Genomic DNA, 21,930 nt, shown 5'->3' with positions numbered 1-21,930 from the left:
AGTCATGGAACAACCGCTTGTGGCACTCCGGATTCCAGAGGGTCAGGGACTCAGAATTTGTGAGCACTAATTGTTTTCTATCAGATGGATTAATGATGAACTAAACCACTCCGGAATGCCATCGTCTATCTTGTCAAAGGCCTTGCTCATGTCAAGAAACACAACGAAGGACAGTAAGAAAACAACTGCCATTGCCTATTTCTCTGAAAATCATAGCACAGTACTTCTCACGATGAAAGTTGAAGCAATGGGTTAGGCAATGTTAGGGTTATATGTAAGTGCTCGTGGAAAAAACAAAATTGAAAAAAATGACCGAATGAGAATCCATTATTACATTGGCTCGACTGTGTTTCTCGAAAACGCCATCTATTGCTTGATTAAACTCGACATATTTGCTGACGTAGTGCACTAGGAAGGCACGATTAGTATCAACAATATTCAAACACAATACCACGAGACGCCAAAATGCCCGAAACTGTGGAGATAAAAAGTAAAAAACAATGCTTCCTTGGCACTTGGAATATCTGCCTTCGGCCAACTTCTGCACTAAGACTCATCACAATGGGGTCATTTATGTTTCAAACTACTAAAACACTTTTCTCAGACAATGATCACAAGCAGTGATGTGAAATGACAACACGCAAGACTGATCAGCTTAATACCGCCTATCTAATCAACAAATTGGAGTAGAGAACTCGGTTTATAACTCTCTTAAAATATGCTACTTCTGGTTGCCAAGCGAGCGTAAGCTGGGTATAGAAAAATATATACACTAATCAGAACTGACGCAGTGCAACTGAATTTTCGTCAATCTTACTCTTTGAAGGAGGCTAAATGTTATTTTAGTTTATGGTGTCCTTCAAATCTACAGTTAGATCCAGACCAGCAATTTGGCTACAATGAATGGAGTAGACAAAACGAGTTTAGCTTATATAAGTTTATTGAAGCATTTAGCGAGTGTTTTACAACAAATTAATTATTCTTAATTAGATTAAGAAATATTACTTATACTAGGAACAACACTCACAAATTTACGCAGCATTTCTGACTTGATCAGTTATAGAAATTATTTCAACAGCAATTTCGCTCTTTTTTTTGTTTTTTTTTGTCTCTATCAGCCTACAGTGAATAATAACAACAAAGCACTGACAAGTGCACCAAGTGAATAAACAGTAAACGAAGAAATGCAAAAGTGAAGTAAATAAACAAATTTTTCTTTCAAGGAAATTCCACGTTAACCTCCATTTATAAACTATGAAAATGGTTATCATCACTACTAAAGCATTACTAAAGTAAAAGTACGATAAAAACTGCATCTTAAAATCAAAAGTTATGAAATATTGAGGCTGCAGTTCTCGAAATCTAAACTACAAATTACCACAGAGTGTTGTGAGACTACAACCATGGAGGTTCAGCAATTATGCTTTTAAGCCTCAGTCCTGCACAAGAGGAGTTGCTTCAGATGACTACTCGTCTTCGTCATTTCCAGTTTCGTCCGTATCCGCAGCAGTAAGCTGATTACCATCATACTCTTGTACGCCAGCCTCTCCGTCAAGAAGGTCTACAGCATCACTTTGGTTGTCCATATAGTTTCCAAGATCGTCTTGTTCATCCTTCGTGTACTCTAGTTGGCAAGTCTCAGGTTCTTCTTCTACTGCCTCCTTTTCAGATTGAACTGCTACAGCACCTTCATAACCAACGTTATTTTCAGGTTCACTTGTTACACCTTCTCCGTCATCAATTTGAATATCTGGAGGGAAGACGGAATCACTGTGGCCTTCTTTTTCGATCAGGGGATTGTATTCTAAAGAATCAAGATCCTCTACTTTGATTCCGAGAGGGAAAGCTGTAGCACCATCGTCAATTCCAACCATAGAGGGATGTGCCGTAGCACCGTGCTTACCCATTTCACGGGCGAGATTTCCTACAGCTGCCCCTTTGTCTTGTAAGTTAATAGCGAAGGGTAAAGCTGTAGCGCCATCGTCAATTGCAACCACAAAGGGATGTGCAGCAGCACCGTGCTTACCCACTTCATGGGCGAGATTTGTTGCAGCTGCCCCTTTCTCTGGTACGTTAATAGCGAAAGGGAAAGCTTGAGCACCATCGTCTATTGTAATGACAAAGGGATGTGCCGTAGCACCGTGTTCACCCACCTCACGGTCGGGATCTGTTGCAGGTGCTCCTTCGTCTCCTACGTTAATTCCAAGAGGGAAAGCTGTAGCATCATCGTCCACTGCAACCACAAAGGGATGTGCCGTAGCACCGAGTTCACCCACTTCACCGATGGGATTTGCTGCAGCTGCTGCTAGCTCGTCCGGTCCTGCATCTTCTGGGTTCGCAACAGCTCCACGGTCATCGACAAAGTTGTACTTATCCTGATCATACTTGTCATCGTCAAAGATATCTACATATGTCTATGAAAAAGATTAGAAGGTAATCAGGAACTGCATGAGTTAAAAAATCTTGAACGAATGAATTTCAAAAATTCCACAAAGAAATTCCAAAAATGAGTCACTAAAAAGAAAAAAAAAGAGCAGATCAGATATCAATCACAAAGACAAGAACCATTAGTACTTGCGTGAATTGATAAGAATAAAAGTCAGGTAAGGTCTTCCTTTCTGTCAAAGTTTTCCAAAAATGTTATTTTACGATCTGTTCCGTTCTTTCTTGTGTGGAGACAACAGAGAGAAAATAAGGATGATCCAGACTGACATTACGTAACCACACTTGCGTATGTTTAAAAGTAACATTGGTTCATGATGAAACTGGATTCACAAATTGTTGGCGGCAGGGTGGTTAATGCGTTTTGACATCACATTGACGTAAAAAGAAATTTGCAATTGACTTGGTAGGGTACCAATTTCAATTGCTGAAGTATATCCTGAATTAGACGCTGTATGGCAAACCTTTGTTTTAATATATGTATCCATTATTTGGTAGAGCTTCACAAAGTGTGGCCGGCTGGCGCTTTCGTATTTCCAGCAGTTTAACATAACCGCGTATCTATAGAAAAACACAGGGACATATGATCACATTAATTCCGCGATAGGCATTAATATTGCAAGTAGCAAAGTTGAGAAACCACAACTAGTTACAAAAATAACTGAAATGCTAAGTTTATCTCATTACATTCCAGCTCAAACGAATTCTACGATGAAAAACCCACCGTATTCTTTATTTGACTCAACAACTTTTCATTTAAATTTTTGTATTGACAAGATAAAATTAATTTCCTAGGAAGGCTACTTATTCAGACCGAGTATATCAAAAACACCTGACCACAGCAGCAATCGATATTGCTCTTGACTTATATAACATTCCACACAGAGGAAGCAACACTTACAAACTGTCGTCGATATGTTCGGGCTTTGGCAGACGATAACCTTCTTCGATGTTTTTCATTGTCGTGGATTGAGACCATCCTTCGTAAGGAATGCCTCCTGTGGAAAAAAAAAAGGTTTTTTCTGTTCGTTAAAAGAGCACACTTTTTTTGTTGAAATCACTTCTATTCCTCTCAGCGCGATCGAAATGATTCTTCTGTGAAAACGACAATTAATTACTGAAATGCATTTCCGTTTTACATTAGATAAAAGAGTACTGTAAGAAAAAGCAAATTGAAGTGTGGCGATGGATTTAAGGTTTTTCAATAATGTACTATAAATAATTTCAGTTCTACTTAAACTTAAGTTTTCAAGTTGTCAAGCTGTTATGCATCGTCATAATTTTATTTATCAGCGACATTGAGTACTGCTTCAACTTCTCTATCGTACAATGCTCTTTTGTCCGCTCGGTATCACTCATCAATTAGTAATTGTGCGTGCAATTTCGGCAGGTATATTTCCCGAATGCAAAGTAACAAATGAGTTAAGTACCGACAGTGAAGATTTCATACAGGACGATGCCGTAGGACCACCTGTCAAAGAAATGGAAGTGTAAGTGCCCCTATTGACGACTTTCATAATGGCCGACGGCACGCGAGACTGGTAATAAGTTAAACATGAAACCGAGGTCAGAAAGGCCACATTTGAGGACAACATTTGACTCGATTCTATCGAATTATTTTCAAGCAGAGGAAATGCCAACTCACTGTTGTGTCCCAGAATGTACGAAGAAAGGATACCGTAAAGAGGATGGGACAAAGGTGTCTTATTTTAAATTTCCGACCGAGAACCAGATGAAGAAGAAATGGCTACACGCGATAAGAAGAGACGAAGGAAAGCACTTCAAGGTGACTGAATATACAAATATATGCTCCCGGCATTTTAGGGAAGGTGATATTAAAAAATCTCTCGCCGGAAAGAATGAATTAAGAGATGGAGTTGTACCTTCTGTGTTTCCCTGGATTCGAACATCGCCTCGCAAAAGAAAGGAGCCGGCGGAAAGAAACTTCGAACTGACAGCTTCGAAAAGTGCATTCACAGACATTTTCTTCCCCAGCTGTTGTTGTTGAAGAATTATCAAACGAATTATCAAACCAATCATCAAACCAATCTTCAAACGAAATTGTCCCACATCTACCAGATTGTAGCTTAAAAGTCGAGGTTGGAACACAAACTGATTTTACCGACCAGGAGGCATACTTGAGAGAAATTATTGACAACAATGACAAGATTTCTTAAACTCGAACAGGAAATTGACGAACTCAAGTGCAAACTGCAAGATACCCAGCGGCAAAGTGACTCACTTAGTAAAAGATTGTTTAACTTTGAAAACTGTAAGGCAAAAGATTCCAATGCTGCTTTTTGTACTGGCTTTCAAAGCTGGGACACTTTAATGGCTGTTTTCAAGTATCTTGATCCTGGGGAAAGAGGTCAAAAACTGACAACAACACTGAGTCTGCTTACGATGAGGACGGACTTTTAACAAAGAGGGGGAGAGCTAGATCTTTAAGGCCACTTGATGAATTTTTTATGGTCATGTGTAGACTAAGGCAAGGACTCCCAGAACACCATCTGGGTCAGTTATTTGATATATCAGCATCCACAGTAGGTAGAATATTTATCACATGAGTCAATTTTACGTTCCTTAAGTTTGGACAAATAAACATTTGGCCCAGCAGAAAAGTAATCGATACAACAATGCCCGCATCTTTGAGGGAAAGTACAAATATACTAGAGTCATAATTGGCTGTACTGAGGTTAAATATCAAATGCCAAGCAGCTTGCAGTTGAATGGAGAACTTTTCAGTGCTTACAAAAATAACACAACTTTGAAAGGTTTGGTTGGTATTTATCCCGGTGGAGCAGTGACATTCATAAGTCAACTGTAAACAGGTTCTATTTCTGATCGGGAAATTGTCAGAAGGAGTGGATTTTTAAATCTACCATTTGATGACAAAGACTCCATTATGGCAGATAAGGGATTCACAATTCAGGATTTGTTGCCTTTAGGAGTTAGTTTAAATTTACCACCCTTTCTTGGAGCATCTTCACAGATGGCTGCAGAAGATGTGGTAAAAACACAGGCACTTGCAAGTTTACGGATACATGTTGAACGTGCCATCAATAAGATTAAGAATTTTCACATGTGGGACAGAGTTATTCCACTACATCAAATGGGAATTGTAAACCAGATGTAGGCAGTGTGTGCATTCTGCTGTAATGCACAACCTAACATAATATCAACTGCCATCTGTCCCTGGACTTGGGCATAGTACTGCTGGTCTTCCTTTACTTTACATTTAGAAGCACCAATCTGTTCCATGAAGAACTTTTCATCTGTGCAAGCATCAAGGGGTGTAACATGATATTTGGTGTATGGGCATTTTACTTCTGCTATCCCAAAGTAATCAACACAGCCAAAGTCAACTACTCGTGCATCTGGGGTGGCACCTAAAATTGGACATCCTCTTGACACCACAAGTCCACAGGGCAGTACTTTAACAGGTGTTCTTCTGTTGAACATGAACTTTTCGTACTCCATTAGAGCAACTGGTTCATACTTTTGGCCATGTTCTAAATATTTAGAAGTAACTGGTGTGGGATTCATCAGTTGCTCTGCAAAATTAGCATGGTTTCTTTTTCGTTTAGAAATCAAATGATACTGTGACGCTGTAAATCTAATTTTTCTCTCTTCATTCCATTTTGAGCATTCAGCTTGTCTCCTTGTTTGAGTTTCCAGCTCATTGATCTCATCTTCATCTAAAATTAAAGATTGTAAAAGTTTTTGGTTGTTCTCAGACAGATTAGCAGGAATTACCATGCTGTAAATGTCCCTTAGAGGAAACCTTGGATAATTTAAGGCCTCTTTATTGACTTGATCAAGTCTTGGAATGCAGTCAATAGATGCATTGGCCTTGAAGTGTGATTCTGTAAGTGTCACTTGATATGACAAGAAACTGCCAACTTGAAACTTGCCAAACTTGGTTTCCACATATCCAGCACCTGCCTGATCAGTCAGTTCATTAGCCATTTGAGCAAGGCCCATATTGGGATCAATTTTTCTCAGTTGCTCCTTGAAATTTTGCTCTGTAGCGAGATTGTGTGTATTTTTCACTCTGGCATCATACAAACGAGGTTTGATACTGGAACGCGGAGTGGATTCAGTGTCCTTTATTTTCCTCACTTCTACTTCCATTAGTGGTTGAGGTGCAATGTTCTTTCCCCCGCTCTTTTTGTGCCACTGTTGGAGTTGAGAAGTACAAGCTATAGAGGACTGTTGATCCTGTTCCTCACTCAGATCTTTAGAAGTATTTTAAGAAAATAAAGTGAACATGCACATCTTAAACATCATCGCCAATACGTGGTTACAGAATCCAACTTTTCCTGCCACACATGAACATGAAGCACTCGCCACTTCTCCTGACAAGATACACAGGGCAATTTTCAGATTATGAGGAGGGTCGCTTTTCCTGAAACTGTGGCAACACTTCCCTTTAAAGAAAAAGTAGCTGGAATTACTCGCACATTCAATATCCTCTAGGGATTCGTCGTCTAAAAAGCGCCTGGCCTTTACTTATCCGGTCGGAACGGTGTGATGTTCCACATTGGCGATAGCTTTTCCAGACTTCAAAATATGGCGATTCATTTGAAGCCGGGTGAACATAGGCATCTTTTCAAGTGAAGTTCCCCATCCAGAGCTGGGAAACTGTACTGATTCATTACTGCCAGGTCAGGCTCAGAATTCGTGCCTTGCTTTTCCTTCCTACGGCTTTATATTTTGTGAGGATCTGGATCCACAACATGTTTATCTTTACCTGTTCGTATGTGGTCACGCACTCGCTTCACCAGCTCTGCTTTTGTCTTCAATCCTTTCGTCACATCTCCGCGACATTTAAGCCAAAATCTAAGCTCTGAGGTTTTTAATTCCTCAGGGTTTCTTCCAAGAAGAGAAGCGCCAGGTATATCGTTTTCCGTAAGAAATGTCGGATTTGAAACGGTCGCCATTGCAAACGAAGAGAGACGCGACGCGATGAGTTGGCCTTTCTGACCTCGTTTTCATGCAACTCGATCCAGGACTTTCGTGCTGTCCGCCATTATGAAAGTCGTCTATAGCACGAGTTTCTGTTCATTGTTTGATTTGGTTAATAATTTTAAAGTCACACTAGATGGCTCGTCACGCGCTCTTAAGTGTAATTCAATATATTTGATAAAAGGCCCTTTGATCAGTTTTTGGTAAGCACTCGTGCTCGTAAGGAAAGGAATTAGTAAAGGAAAGGAAGGAAAGGCTCGATCGATATCAACTCTCGCCAGATCCGGCAATAATATAAGTTTGATTTATTTGAAGCATTCCTTGATCTATTTGTGAGTCCCTAATTTCTTAAATCAATTTTTAGTTTCACGGTATAATACAATAATAAAGAAGAAGGCGTTCCCAAAGTTTGGTGCGGTACTTTGTATTGATCAGTGGATTTTTTGCGGTCCAGCTAACGGTGGAGAAGCGCCACTATAGGAAGGATGACAATATATCTCAACTGGGGTAGAAAGATAATAATCACCTAGATACTTAGGATGTTTAAAAACATGCCATCAAGATATAAGCAACCTCCTCAAGAGAAACGCCATATTTATTAATTTGATTATCCACTCATCCTTTCATTCGTCTTTTCTTATCCTAATCAGATTTTGGACATTGCTCGTTAGACTTAATATTGATGTAAAGTCTCATACTACAGCTGTAACCTCAGCTGTTCCCCAGCTTGACGTTTCCTAATGACCCTCTAATCAATAGAGCACTGAATATTCTAGTTTTCCTCCCTAAGTTAAGGTAGAATCGTAAAAAATGTTCACTCTTAGAATATATGTAGATAATAACCAGTACAGTACGTACACATCGCTTTTGGTTGACAGCTGTTCCACATGTCCAAAGAGAATCTCGGGTGCAGTCCATTTGATTGGGATACATCCCTGGATGAGTGACCAAAATACTATAAACATTTGAAATCTAAAGAGGCTTGTATACAACTTCTAAATTATTTTGCATATAAGATTAAAACCGTGATGTGAGGATATCATGATAAAGTCAAGAGCAGTAGACACCTTTGTACAAATTCTGTGAAAGTAATTCACACACTCCTTTTCCTTTAAATCTCCAGTGTTTCTTTGCCCTTCGAGTTTGTATCTTTGCTATTCAGAGAACGATATCTCTTCCGGATTTCTTATTTCCCGTGTTCACCCCCTAAGTACAATTTTTTTTTTCTGTGAAAGTTTCGATACCCTTAGAACGGCTTCCCAATGAAGGGAATTATGTTTTGCAGTAAAACTGTATAACTGCAAAGAAAGGTTTGTAAGGACAGTAATATTTTAATTCTTCACATTTTTATCTTCCATACCAGCAGCCCCAAAACCAGTTGACTAAATGATGAAAAAATTTTGAAAATTACCCTCTTGGCATTTCCTGGGCCGTATTTGAAATCCTGATAAGAGAGCCCAAAGTCAGTCAACTTGCAGACACGATGCTCATCAAGAAGGATGTTACGAGCTGCAAGATCGCGATGAATTATCTGAAATTGAAAACAAAAAATGATATGATCTGCTAAAAGGGACTTTGATAAACTACATAAAATAAAAAAGTAGAATATAGGTAGAAAGTTTAACATCATGCTAATGTCAGACTATTTCTCTGTGAAATAGTGACTCTAATGTGCTGGATATTTTTAGCCGTATGTGGTATTCTTTTGACGATTTGGAAGTCATGCCATTTTAACATATGCAGGATCATATGCTGACCAGAAAGAGTTTGAGCACTTACCCCTCTGGACGCGAGAAAAGTCATGCCATGTGCGATCTGTTTAGCAAACAGCACCATGTCATATGTTGTCAAGAGGTCGACCCTTCCGACCCCATGATGATATTGGTCGAAAACCCCCCTGGATTTTCTAAGATAACCCAGCAAGTCACCTCTCCACAGGTACTCCATGATAAGTATTGGCTGAGCTAAAAGGGAAAAACAAGAAAATTATTTTACGGCAAGCAGTGCAGAAGTTCCAAAACGTGTTTGAATTGTACATGCTTTATCTAGTTATACCTTAGGTTATATCTGTAATGAATCAAAATAGAGACAGAGAGGGAAAGTGAAAGAAGAAAACACGCAGGTAGAAAATAGACGGACACATACGGCAGATAGGAATCTACAGACAGACACACAAACAGAAAAAAAACAGAGATGGCAGATAAATAGACAAAGACTTGCCATCGTAAGTTAAAGCTTTTATCACAATTCGCATGTAGATTTTAGAGCTAACATCTTCCAAGTAAAATGCCCTTCATACAGTGCGAAGTAAATTTATTTAAAACAGTCAAACAATTGGAAATGACCATTAAATTAGTACACCATCTTAGCAAGGACTAGATATTCTGATAGAAGTAATTGTACCAGTGGTTAAACTCAGAGATGTCTTTATCGTTACTGTGAATTAGCTGATTATAATCATAACAATAGCTGATTACCTCCAACTGTAACACAACCGATGAACTTCACAACATTTTCATGGCCCTCCCTTCCAAAGAGTTTTAATAACTCGATCTCTCTCAGCAGGGCCTTCCTTCCTTTCTCTCCGGAGATTGCTAAGAAACCACACAAAAATTAGATAAACAAACAGACTCTGTATGTCAAGAAACATTTAATTATGTGGTAAACATCCACATCTAGAATTGTTGTATACTTGGTGTTATATTACCAGCGCAAATTATAATGCATTTGGTCCACATTAAAAAAAAATAGTTTACCAAACTCCGTATAATCCATACTTGCCACAAGAATTTCAGTAAGCCGCGGTGTTCCATTGTATTAAACATGAAATTTCCAAAATAGATTCATCCTCGTTGAAAAAATTATTTGCTAGGAAAACGCTGCTCATCTGGAGCATTGTTATTAACTATGCAAGCTCATTGAACGGAGCACTTGTTTACAGACAAATTTCAAAAGTAGAGACGCAATTAAGCCTAGAAATTCCACCTGTTATAATGCCCAATAGTCGGTCGAATAGATATTTGAGAAAGTTTTTTTGAAACATATGCTCTGTTTGCACCTTCTTGTTTCCTACTGTTCATAAATTACATAGTCCTCGCATTTATCTTATTAAAAGCTACAATAATTCGTAAGCATTCCCAGAGTTATTGTAAGTAATTCGCAAGTTTCTAAGTGGGCAATTTTGCAAAATATACGACGGAGTGACATTTTTAGTATTGTAGTATTTTCCGTTTTTATACGCTTGAATGCAATTTAATCAATAAACTTTAATTTTTCTCCACAGCTTCTAATACTCCAAATAATATTCGTGTTCTGTTGTATTTTAGTAGCGTTTTATGACAAAAGACTTAACAACTGGTCCCCCGGGAACCATCCGCTAACAATTTGACGTGCCAGATGGTAAATCATCTGAACAGCGCATAGTTTTTAAGCTATCCATGTTATGTATCAGGTAGGTTAATAAAGCATGTTCTAAGAGAAATATTCTTTATTAAGATGAAACACACAAAAAATTAATAAAGGATAGTTCAATCAAGCTTTGTATGAAAGAAAGATCTGAAAAAGTACTTACGTAGGTAGCATTTCGCAGCAACTGTGCGATTTCCAGGTCTGCCACGGGAACGACCCAGTAGCGCTCGCCACACTGAACCAAATGCCCCTCTGCCAATATGCTCGCGAAGGATCAGGCGGTCAGCTGCAATCTCCCATCCATCTGTGTTTGCGTTCAGCTGATCCATCTCAACTTCATCTTCCCCTTCACTGAATAATTGCAGATGAAAACAAGACTATCTGTGTTACCTATCTATCTTTTCCTTCTTTGAATCTGGTTTAACGTAACGTGGTAAAGATATCCTCTATATCTTCACTTTAATTTTTTTTTCTTTTTATTTTTCATTTCATTTCCGGGTGCTTCAGAAAATTATCACTTGCCAATGAAAAAATTATTGAAATAGGTGAAATTTGGATACTAATTTACTAAATCCGTTTTTTCGACAAATCGATCCAGAGAGGAGATTTTATTGCAAAAAAAAAGATTGAATAAACCTCGCATGGAGATAACCTAGCGCCGACTGTGTTTTTCGGCATTTTACATCACATAAATATCGTGCCTCCTACGCGAGAAATGAAATACTTACCAAAACCATCCGAAGTATTGTCTACAATCGATATATAGAGTAGTATTTTAAATCGGTCTACAATACTTTGAGTGTATTTCAACAGTAGTTTCTGTAACAAAGAGTGACGAAAGGTCAAAGCTCCTCTTCTTCTTTACAAGTACGCCACCCACAACTCATTATAGCGGTAACAAAAAAAGATACTAAACAAGGTGTCAAAACAAGTGAAGGACGGACGAATCCAAAACAGAAAGAATGTTAGGAAACATTTCTGCTTCGAAAGAAAAAACCTTTTATTTTGGCCAGTGTGCTCTTAATGGTGAATGTAATCAGTCTGAACAGAAGAAAAGACGTATTTGCTCAGCAGTGGCGCTTATCACTACTCTACTGAGACTTATTCAAGAGTTAGAAACTTCGGAAATAACCACACGTTCAAACAATGAGCATTAAAAAAAAAGGGAATTCACTTACTTCAGCCTAGGTGGCACCTCAGGTGGGACTATTATCAAAGGATATGTGGAAGAGATGAAAGAAATTGCTTCGTTTTGAGTAAGAATGACATCATTAACTAAGTTAAAGCTTGTGACTCAGAAACCACTTGTAACTTATATTTGACTCTGTTGCCAAACAATGGGAGATTAGTTTCATATAATTTATAACGTTTATGTAATTTCATTAGTAATGGGCTTTGCCGGGACTGTAGAGGGACCTTCAAAATCAGTGCTGGAAATGCAGAATATAAAATAGCTCCTTCGTGCTCCAAAACACTGACGTATTAAAAGCCACAATCTGCCACATGAAGACATTTTATTTTCGTAAGGTAACATTTTACCTGTCGCACGGCGTTTTTTAATGTATGAAATGAGCGCCAGTATAAAAGCGACAGCAGCCAAAGGTCCCCCAAAGTAGTACCACTCCAGTGAGCTGCTGGAGGGAGCCTCTGAATTTCCAGAAATATAATAATAGAAGAAGCTTAGTAGGAAAGTTGCTGGTCGGCATTAAAAATAAAAATTAATATCACCAATTATCCAGATAGAGAGCTATTTTTTTTTTGTTCCAACAATTTACGTTGTTCATTGCTCGCGTTAGGTGGCTGGGAATAACCTTTGGAAAAACAGACGCAGATGTGTTAATTTGCAAAAAACAGGCAGACAGAAAGAGAAAGATCGGTGAAAGAATTATAGAATATGTTTAACACACTGCTACTGTTTCAAATTCGTTTTGAAATATTTTTTTCAAATTCATTTCAAATTTCTAGTTCCCTGAAGACCAAAAAACCACTGGAAAAGTTTGTGAGGAACTTAAAAAGCGGAGGTGTATTTTGTAATAATGACCTTACATAGTTAATTACTGAAATTATATGTGGTTCCTTGAACAGCTTACCTTTGACAATTACTGTAAAAACAGAGCGAGCCACAGTTCCTGGCTTGTTACGTGCTTCACAAGAATATTCACCACTGTCCTTTTCCACAACTTTAGTAATGGCAAGTTTATGTAATCGTCGATCTATAACTGCTCTCTCTATTGTTGGGTCTCCATCTTTTTTCCATATTACGTTTACTGTTTCCTCGTTGACTTTGCAAGTCAATTTGAGGATGTCTCCTTTTGTCAGGGCTATGTATTTCTCTGGAACAAGTTGAGCAGAGGCTTTTCCTGCGTTGAAAAAGGGGCAATTTATTAGAATGCTAGTGTCACGTTAAAACTACAGCTATATTATAAACACTCCAAAAAACAAAACAAAACAAACAAAAACATGGAAACGAAACAAACGAGTCAAATGTGACCGAAGATGAAAAAAGAAAAAAAAAAATTTTTTCCTTGTGAGTATCGGAGGGGTTTCGATAGAGTTTCAGAACAAGCTTGAAGCCCTCATAGTTTAAATTTTCTGGTTACTGTTTCAACCGCCCTAGATCCTTCGCTGAACTTCTAAATTAAGATGTAGTGTTCCATCTTCTCTTGCTCTTTTTTCTGCACCCTTGTATCAGAAGGACACAACAAGTGAGTCATGCAACATGAAGTTTCTTTCTTTTCCGGCACTATGGTAGTGGGTCTGATTTCAAGGAGATGATCGTCCGTCTAAATTCTAAAGCACCACAACGACTTCATTAGATCGTTTTCTATCACTTCCTGAGGAGAGTGGATTTGCAAAATTTTCTCAAGCTGACGTGGTTAAATTTCCATGGATAAATTGTGGACATCATAGACGCAACTAGAATCAAGAACTCTTATGACAATTCATTCGATAGAGAATACTTCATAGAAAGTCTGTCCGTATGGTATTATACGCACGATTTGGTAGTATCGGAAATCGTACAAGTGTGCACAGCGAACGAGTGAGATTTCTGGTGCAAACCGACTCGCTGTTTTCTCTTTGGGTTTTTGTTCTGCATGCTTTCTATTCCGCATAATTCTCCAAAGAAGTTCCTCAGTCATCTTTTGCAAGTAGATTGACTAATAAACAGTCCTATTTCAGTGAAAGATTAATTAGAATGACATTGGCACTCTTCACGCGTGAAAAAGCGTGATACTTCCCGATTGGACGTATCCCTTTCCGCACACGTGAAAAAGTGATATGCGCCATTTGATTGGCTCTCGGCTTCTTGGTCCAGCTTGTTAGTGGAAATTAATTTCGTGCCTTTTCAGCGTGTAAATTCGTAAATCATAAATCTGTGATATTCTCCATCCTCATTGGCTAAGTCACATTACGAGTTACAAAAGCCATAAATCAACTTTGTGGATAGATGTAAGAGAATCGAGAGTGCGAAGGAATTCTTTCGAACGCTTAGTTATTCGACCTCCCATTTCGGTCACGGATGGAAGCTTCCTCGTTTTAAGTATTTTCCTCTGTTTTACTTTCCTCGTTCAATATCGAGAATGCCAATTGTGTGTCGTATGTAAAATTGGCTTTTGCGTCTCGCTTCCTTTTTGCTCTCTTCTGAGATTCTGGATCTCTCCGTCTCGAAAGTCTCTTCTTCAGATTTTTCCAGTTTAGGAGTACATTCTATATCGTCAAGTATTTCGAATCAATAAACTCTCTAGGGCGCCATCACCTGTCCCTTTTCCTTAGCGTTTCTTTCCTACGCAGGTCTACGCAGTTGCTGCTTTTTTGAGTTCTTGAAACCAAAGAAGTGGTTACCCAGTTTCTTCGCGTATGTAATCGTAAAGATCCAAGGACATTAGTATTCAGCATTGATATCACCCGTTTTTTCGAAGTACAGGCCTCAGTTGTTCGAGGAGAGGATGATACTATCCACTGGATAAAACTCTGTCTGGTGGATAACGCTATACGTTTAGCTATCACACATTCACCGGATAAAGATTTATCCGTGAGATAGCGTTATTTTCCCTTCATACAACTGGGCCTAACTTGCCTAAATTATCTTTGTACTATTCCTTTTCTCCGTCTCTATTGCCCTTGACTTACAAGTTCATTTTTCTTTCTTAAGCTCTCCTTTCTCTATTTCTCTTCTTCATCTTCATCATCATCATCATCATCGTCGTCGTCGTCATCATTATCATTATCGTCATCATCATCGTCATCATCATCATTATTATCATTGTCATCGTCATCGTCATCATCATTATCATCATCATTATCATCAACAATATTATTATAACTGAACTTACCATAAACACGCAGTATTGCTGAGGAACTAGTTGTATTTGCTTTGTTTTTTGCTGTACACTTATAAGTCCCATTCATCCCTTTCGTGACACTTGGCGATGCTAGGAATGATTCTCCTTCGTGACCGGTTTGCTTGATACCAAATGGCAGGTTTCCATCATTAAAAGTCCAGACCAAGATTGGTGTTGAAACACCTGAAGCTACGCAACTAAAGTTTACAGGGTATCCTTCGGTAACAGATTGGCTCATCGGAGGCTCAATGATCTGGGGAGACACTTGAAGTAAAAAGATCACCAAGCTAAAACAAAGGGTCGCATTGTCTATTTTAACCCCCTCTCCCCCCTCCCTTATCTAAAGATTTAAATTGATCCGCGACTTCAGCTCTTTCTGTATGTAAATGAAAACTGTACCTCCCGCCACTTTGATCCAGAAAGCTGAGTCTTTGCTCCCCTCGCTGTTTTCGGCGCTGCATGTGTATTTGCCAGAGTCTTCCAATCTCGTTTGATGAATCGTGAGAGTGTTGTTGTTAGTGAGATTCACCCCATCCTTGGTCCAGAGTATCTCAGGTGTAGGGAAACCGCTTACAGTGCATTTGAACTGAGGCGATGAATTATATGTAACCGACTGATTCTTGAGCTCAGGATTAATTCTAGGAGGACCTGGGCATAGAATTAACAAGAAGAATTCAAAAAAAAGGCGAAAGTACAAAAGAAACACCAGAGAATGAGAAGAGCAACAGAAGGGAACAAAAGTAAGGCAACATTTACCTGTGACTGTAGTATGAAAAGCTGATTCATTTTTTCCTTCACTTTTTTTAGCACTGCATGTTATTGACCAGGATCTCCCTAACTCACTTGATTAATCGTGAGAATGTTGTTGCTACCAAGATTCAACCCATCCTTAGTCCAGAGTATCTCAGGTGTAGGGAAGCCGCTTAGAGAGCATTTCAATTGAGGCGATGATTTAGAGGTAACCGACTGACTTTCGAGCTAAGGGTTAATTTAAATTTAAATATGCCACCGTAAAGATTTTCTCAGCTGAAGTTTCGACCGTTAGCCCTTCGTCAGAGCTAACAATCAAGACATCAGCTCGGGAACTACTTACGGCGGTCAATCTACGTTACTAACTCGGTTGGTAAAAACAAAGTGTATTTTAAAGAGTTTGGAAGTTAATAAAAGGACAGTTGAGGGATATCTGTGCAACATTTTCGACCAAAAGATGGGTCCTTTACTTTCTCCTCACTCATAAAACCACTTACATTTACAAGGCCGTGATTCCCGAGTTCTTGAGCAGTTAAATTCTAGAAGTAAGGTTATCCAGATAATCTTTTAAAAGTAATAAACGGTTGGAGATTAAGTTATCTTATTTCTATTAAAGAAAACATCCCTTGAAAATAACTGCTGAAGGCTCCTGCCTAATTATTATTACAATCTATACATAAGAGTTTATCCATTTGAATAAAATTTTATAAATGCTGTATAGTTTTCTGAAGTTGTAAAGCAATGGCAAAAACCCGCCATTGCACCTGTGAGTCACAAATTCACCAAAACTCCCTCTTGTCACTTACCGACTCTTTCCCGGTACTGGTTGCAGTTTATGCAGAGGTACCTCCAAGATGACCACGCCATACAACCTTTGAAAACAACAATTTGTGCACAAAGAGTCATATTTCATATTATCACTCTACCTATGCTCTTTTCTTTCTCTGCTGCATTAATCTGCAGCTTGCCATAAAGGATACCAAAATACGTAATTATTATCGTCGATATCCCTAGTTTCTAATTTCCAAGAGGACTTCGAACTAACATCTCCAAGTTAAAAAGATTGATGGCTTGAAGCTTATAAATCACCCAACTTACAGTTCCCTATTTATAAGCATCATTAGTGTTCTCTCAACATCTGTCCGGGATTTATCATGTTATAAGCCAAGGAGAGTGACATTATTTTATATTGCTCAAATGGATGACCGTGCAAAAATGTCAAAAGAAACAAACTGGGATTTAACGTTTTCAATTTTTAATTTTCAACTTTACTGTAAAAGTTCCACTAGTATATGGCAGAAGCCTGAAACGTTGAAATTCAATTGTTGTAACAATTAAAAGTTTTACTTCTATGCAACATCTTTGCCCACACATCCTCTGATCAACAGAGAAGAGTATCTTGTGTGAATCCCTCTATTGGGATCCATTCGTTTGTTCAACCATCTTTATCAACCCTTTATCCTGCCTACTGGTAAATGATAGTTCAAGTATGGCTACTTACAATCTGTTATATCAGTTAGGATGAGGATGTTAGATGAACATGAAAAGAAAGATTCACATTCGATGAGTAAATTAGTGGCTTAATATAGCCTTGGAATACTTGACTAACACATCATAAGCTTAACAAACAAACTGAACTCGTCGCACTCACCCGCTTATGAATCCGGAAAGAACGCCGTGAAAGAGAAAAACAATTTTGAAAAGATGTTAATCCATTTATCTATTCATTTGTTTATTTGAACAAACCAGTTTGTTTGGTACGTCAATATATTACATTGAAATCGATAACTTGTTAAATCAAACAAACAATCAGCCACATATGACTGTTATCTGATGATAATTATACAAATATCATTTATTATAGAACTTAGCTATTGATTTTATACTAATACTGTCCACATCGGTAAAGTCGTTTGGATAGCAACATTATAACATTAACAGCTATCACTAACTCTCACTGATATACACTTAGATAATTCTTTGCTATTTACGATTGTAATTTGCTGATCAGTAATCAGCCGGTGCAGAGAGTCAATAATGTATATTAAGCCACAGGAGAGTTATTTATCTATAGGAACGGATGATATTGATAGTTACCTTCACTTTTGGCTAGACAGAAAAGATAAGATAAGAAAGGAGGAACAGTTAATGATCTAAATAACATAGCTTAAGTTATGAAATAACAATTCATCGTAAAATTCTACCCCCCCCCCCCTTTTCCTTAGGAAAGGAATTAGGTTCCAGTACTTTCTCAACAAATGGAAAGCGAGTATTAACGCCTAAATTTACATTTCCCAGAGAAGGACGTGATGTTGGAAAAAGATTCTCCAGAAACTTAAGAGAAAATTATCAAGTATGGGTTGCATTTCTAAATTTCTGTTTAACCTCGTTCACGCCGGTTTCACGTTAAGGGTTTGACTGATTTTATGCGTGGTATGACCAGCCCTTGAATTGCTAGTGTTAAACTTTGTTTTACTTCTGTTCTGCGTTTGTCAGGCCTTATAATGATCCTATGGTAGACGCCGTGAACTATTTTGTTTGCGGTCTTGGACGAGATTCAGTCGCGATCAGGAAGTAGAGAAAGTTAGCATTGCTAAATTGAATGTTCCTCGTCAGCTGTAAGCAGCAGATCACAGGATGAGGGGCCAGTTATGGAAGTCTTTACTAATAAAATTGTACCGAAAGCACGAGTTGAGCTTAAAATTCAAAATAAAGCATAAAAGTAGACTTAAAACACAATGATAACATGGATGTCAGCGTAAATTTCCTTGGTTGAAACTGTATTATTGTAAGAGAAAGCGATTTTCGATGGGGATTTCTGAAGTACTCCTTCATAACATCGGAGTTTTGCTACGCCTCGTCCTGCACTACAGCTTCTCAGCAAATTTGATTTCACATGCTCTCGTGTGTTTTCCAGTTCTGGATGCCAAATGTTTGCTTTGAACATGAGATTATTGAGGCTCCAATGATTTTTCGTTGTTCTGCTTCGCTGTGATGATAACCTAACTCTGTTTTTACAACACTTAATCGACATGCCCTCCGAAAAGAGTAAACAATTCATACGCGGACCGGTTGTAAATAGGATCTTAGGCACTAAAGGAAAATATAATTGTCTTGAGCATGATTATCAAGAATAAGAATTGCGCGAGATAAACTAAATTCAACTTACCAGCTGAGTGATTGCAGAAGTGGCATGTGAATAAAAGTTATGAAAGAAATAAAATTAAAACGTGCATCTGTTTCTCAAAAAATTCATTTGTTTATTGAGAAATGCTATGCACTTTTTCTTTCGTTTATCACCTGTAATTTAGTTAAATATGTTAACGTATACGCACTGTGGAGGTGCCATGCAAATAGATATGCTTTAAATGACAGAGAAACATGTACTTACGGCCTAATCGTTTTTCACAATTGCCAAGGCCAAGGAATAATAAAAAAAATACATCAAGAACAGAAAAATAAATAAAATGAAAGTAATTAACTACCAAGAGCGTTGATATTCATTAATCAGTCGGCTAAGACTTCTGCTCAACAAATAGTTCTGATATGAAACCATTTTCATGATTATGACTTTAATTCTCATAATTAGTTTCAAGTAACTAACACCTCAATTTCACAGTCTACCACAGATAACATTAAATCTTTTCGTAAACTGAGCCACTGAATCAAAATCGAATCCTTATCTACTTATGGTTCACACTGAATAAATATTTCCACAAGAGCCTAATTCTAAACGGTTTCAACAAGTTTCCAACCATAACTTAGGAAGCAAGGCGAATATTAGAATGCCATGTATATTGATGATCATAATAATAATATTAATAAAACGAAAATTGTAGCTTTCATTATTACAAAAGTAAGCAACAGTGACACAAATATGTTACATGACTGTTACTGCAGTAGTGAAAAGACATGTGAAATCCGCCAAATAACTATAAAAAGAAAATATACTTACTATCTGTTTGCCCGTTAAGGTAGGAAATAAGAAAAAGAGATATGCTAGTTAGTGAGGCACATTTGTTATTGCCTACATTGTCCTTCAGTTTGGTATCGTGAAGTAAAAGCGTCTTTTTAATGGAACAGCCAGTAGTATGACTACGCGTCTTATTACACTTGCCACAACTGTTGGGTATTTCAAATGGTTACCATGTTGGCATTCAATGGGGAAGTCTGACCGTATAACAGTCTTTAACATGCTGTCACCCAGCAATTGTAAAAAAGACATTTTGCCAAAATATAACTCTTGGCCGCAATCAAAAATGATGATTGGGGCGAAAACTATACCGGTTCATTGTAGGTAAAGCGTTTCCTTTTACAAATCTACTCTTTCGCAAAAATGATGATTACTCTGAAGGGAGTCTAACACATGATGACTGTCGAATAGTACCTAGTTTGTTAGAAATGTAAAAATGAGGAAAGGTAAAGAAAAAGCTACTTACGACCTGTTATGTCAATGAGACGTTGGTGAACCCGATGGAAAAGAAGAGAAAATGAATCAACTGAAATTTACTATCAGTTTAAAGCCGTTGTGAGATACTGTGTACTAATTGACTGAGTGGGAGGGCCGGACGGAAAAGTATTTGGCTCGAGGTCATGACGTACGGACCGAGCATAGGTCCGAGTGCCACGATCGAAAGTCAACTATCTCCCATCCAACCCGAACTAACTCAGTCATTACGCATTTCATTGTATGACTTTTCAGTGTTGGAAATTTTGATTTTTTTTTCTTAAATACCACGCGATAGACCGGCGCGCGCGGAATAACCCCAAAAACTATTCTACAATTAATACTTTTCCTTTCTGTTTTCGAGTTAGAACAGGAAACTCAAATTTCATCGGAAAACGTAGCATTTGTTTCCATTTGTACTCTCTGCTGTCACTCATTTTTAGCCACAAAAGCGGACAATGTTTTTCATTTTGATATTTTTTGCCCAAGTGCACTAGGGCCGGGCGGCTTTTTCCGGACCGGGAGCCCGTTTCTCGGGGTTCTGGTAACTTAACGGGCCCGTAAAGCTGTTCTGCTTTCCTTCAAGATGGTTTCAAAAGCTTAAAAATTCTACAATAAAACTATTAGCTAAAGAAACAAAATGGAATACTTAGGTTGCCAGGCTGCTTCTCTCTTCCTAAAATTTTGATTTTAAAGTATTGCCTCGAGCCCGTTAAGTTACCAGGCATTTCGAGAAACGGGCGCCGGCTCACATCAACCCGTCCGGCCCTCCATACGTCAACTTTTCTATGGAATTGCGCGAGGGGGGGCCTGGCGGGCCATATGCTAAAATCGATTAATGCGAATTAATTTATGCCTTTGAGCATACTTTCGGACATCAAGAGATTGTAATCTTGCAGACACAAGAGGTTATAAGCTGGACACAAGATATAATAATTGGTTTTATAATCGCATGCGGACACCAACAAATGAACCACTTTGAGGTATGCGAAAACGATTGATGTTCTATAATAAAATAATAAAGTGATACTGCTTTCGCTGCCAAAAAAGGAAACAAAAGATAACAACAAATACTAACTAACTTTTAAAGGAAAACGAACTTAATATTTGATATACCTCGCAAAGGCAAGAGAGTCAAAGCATTTTGAATTGAACTGAATAAAAGAAAAGGGCTTCGAGAAGGGTTGTTTAATTTTCACTTTTTTCGACGTTTTGCTTAATAATATGATCTACGTATGAACTAAAATAATTTCTTACCCGCTAAATTGTCCACAAGCCATGATTTTACAGAGGAAAGAGCAACAGCAATAGAAATAAATTGTTAGCTCAATATAAGGGTTTCATACAAAATAATAATGTTAAGGCAACAAATTGATACTTTCAGATACTTGATATGGTGAAAGAAAACAAAATTCTATCAATTATAGAATTTTGTTTCCTTTCACCGTATTTTATAACCTGGTTTATAAGTTGCTTAGAGATTCAACGTACCGAAAAGCCAATGATCGCAAAGGGAAAAAGGCAAATACCACTACACAATGAAACTTTCCTACGTGAGTGATTTTCTACTTT

General features: G+C 38.0%; 2 protein-coding genes and 1 pseudogene across 2 annotated transcripts in view; all 3 read right to left on the bottom strand.

Annotated features, from left to right (window-relative positions):
• The window catches only part of LOC131789391 (inactive tyrosine-protein kinase 7-like), a 172,566-nt gene that overhangs the window by 118,470 nt on the left and 32,166 nt on the right, over nt 1-21,930 (bottom strand). Inside the window, 1 exon segment of the mRNA XM_066174580.1 lies at nt 15,153-15,425. Within this exon segment, the coding sequence (XP_066030677.1) occupies nt 15,153-15,425 (273 nt within the window).
• On the bottom strand, nt 1,349-12,403 carry LOC131779348 (tyrosine kinase receptor Cad96Ca-like). Its single transcript, XM_066174585.1, has 11 exons — nt 12,358-12,403; nt 11,997-12,024; nt 10,982-11,169; nt 9,888-10,004; nt 9,190-9,374; nt 8,822-8,941; nt 8,269-8,345; nt 3,873-3,913; nt 3,344-3,440; nt 2,907-3,003; nt 1,349-2,414 (listed from the first exon to the last, which is right to left on the bottom strand). Exons 3-11 carry the CDS (start codon nt 11,145-11,147, stop codon nt 1,467-1,469), a joined length of 1,848 nt encoding a protein of 615 aa, XP_066030682.1. The 5' UTR covers nt 11,148-11,169; nt 11,997-12,024; nt 12,358-12,403; the 3' UTR covers nt 1,349-1,466.
• On the bottom strand, nt 5,551-7,385 carry LOC136284425 (uncharacterized; annotated as a pseudogene).

The sequence above is a fragment of the Pocillopora verrucosa genome, chromosome 11 (genome assembly GCF_036669915.1).
Source record: "Pocillopora verrucosa isolate sample1 chromosome 11, ASM3666991v2, whole genome shotgun sequence".
Lineage (NCBI taxonomy): Eukaryota > Metazoa > Cnidaria > Anthozoa > Scleractinia > Pocilloporidae > Pocillopora > Pocillopora verrucosa.
The sequence above is the reverse complement of the archived record's forward strand: the minus strand, read 5'-3'. Positions and strand labels throughout refer to the sequence as shown.

Coding starts and splice junctions, on each gene's coding strand:
- LOC131779348 (XM_066174585.1), bottom strand. CDS start 11,147: ATGGATCAGCTGAACGCAAACACAGATGGATGGGAGATTGCAGCTGAC. Junction 9,375..9,887: donor CGGTTGTGTTACAGTTGGAG/GTAATCAGCTAT, acceptor TTTCCCTTTTAG/CTCAGCCAATACTTATCATG. Junction 3,004..3,343: donor GAACATATCGACGACAGTTT/GTAAGTGTTGCT, acceptor GTTTTTCTATAG/ATACGCGGTTATGTTAAACT.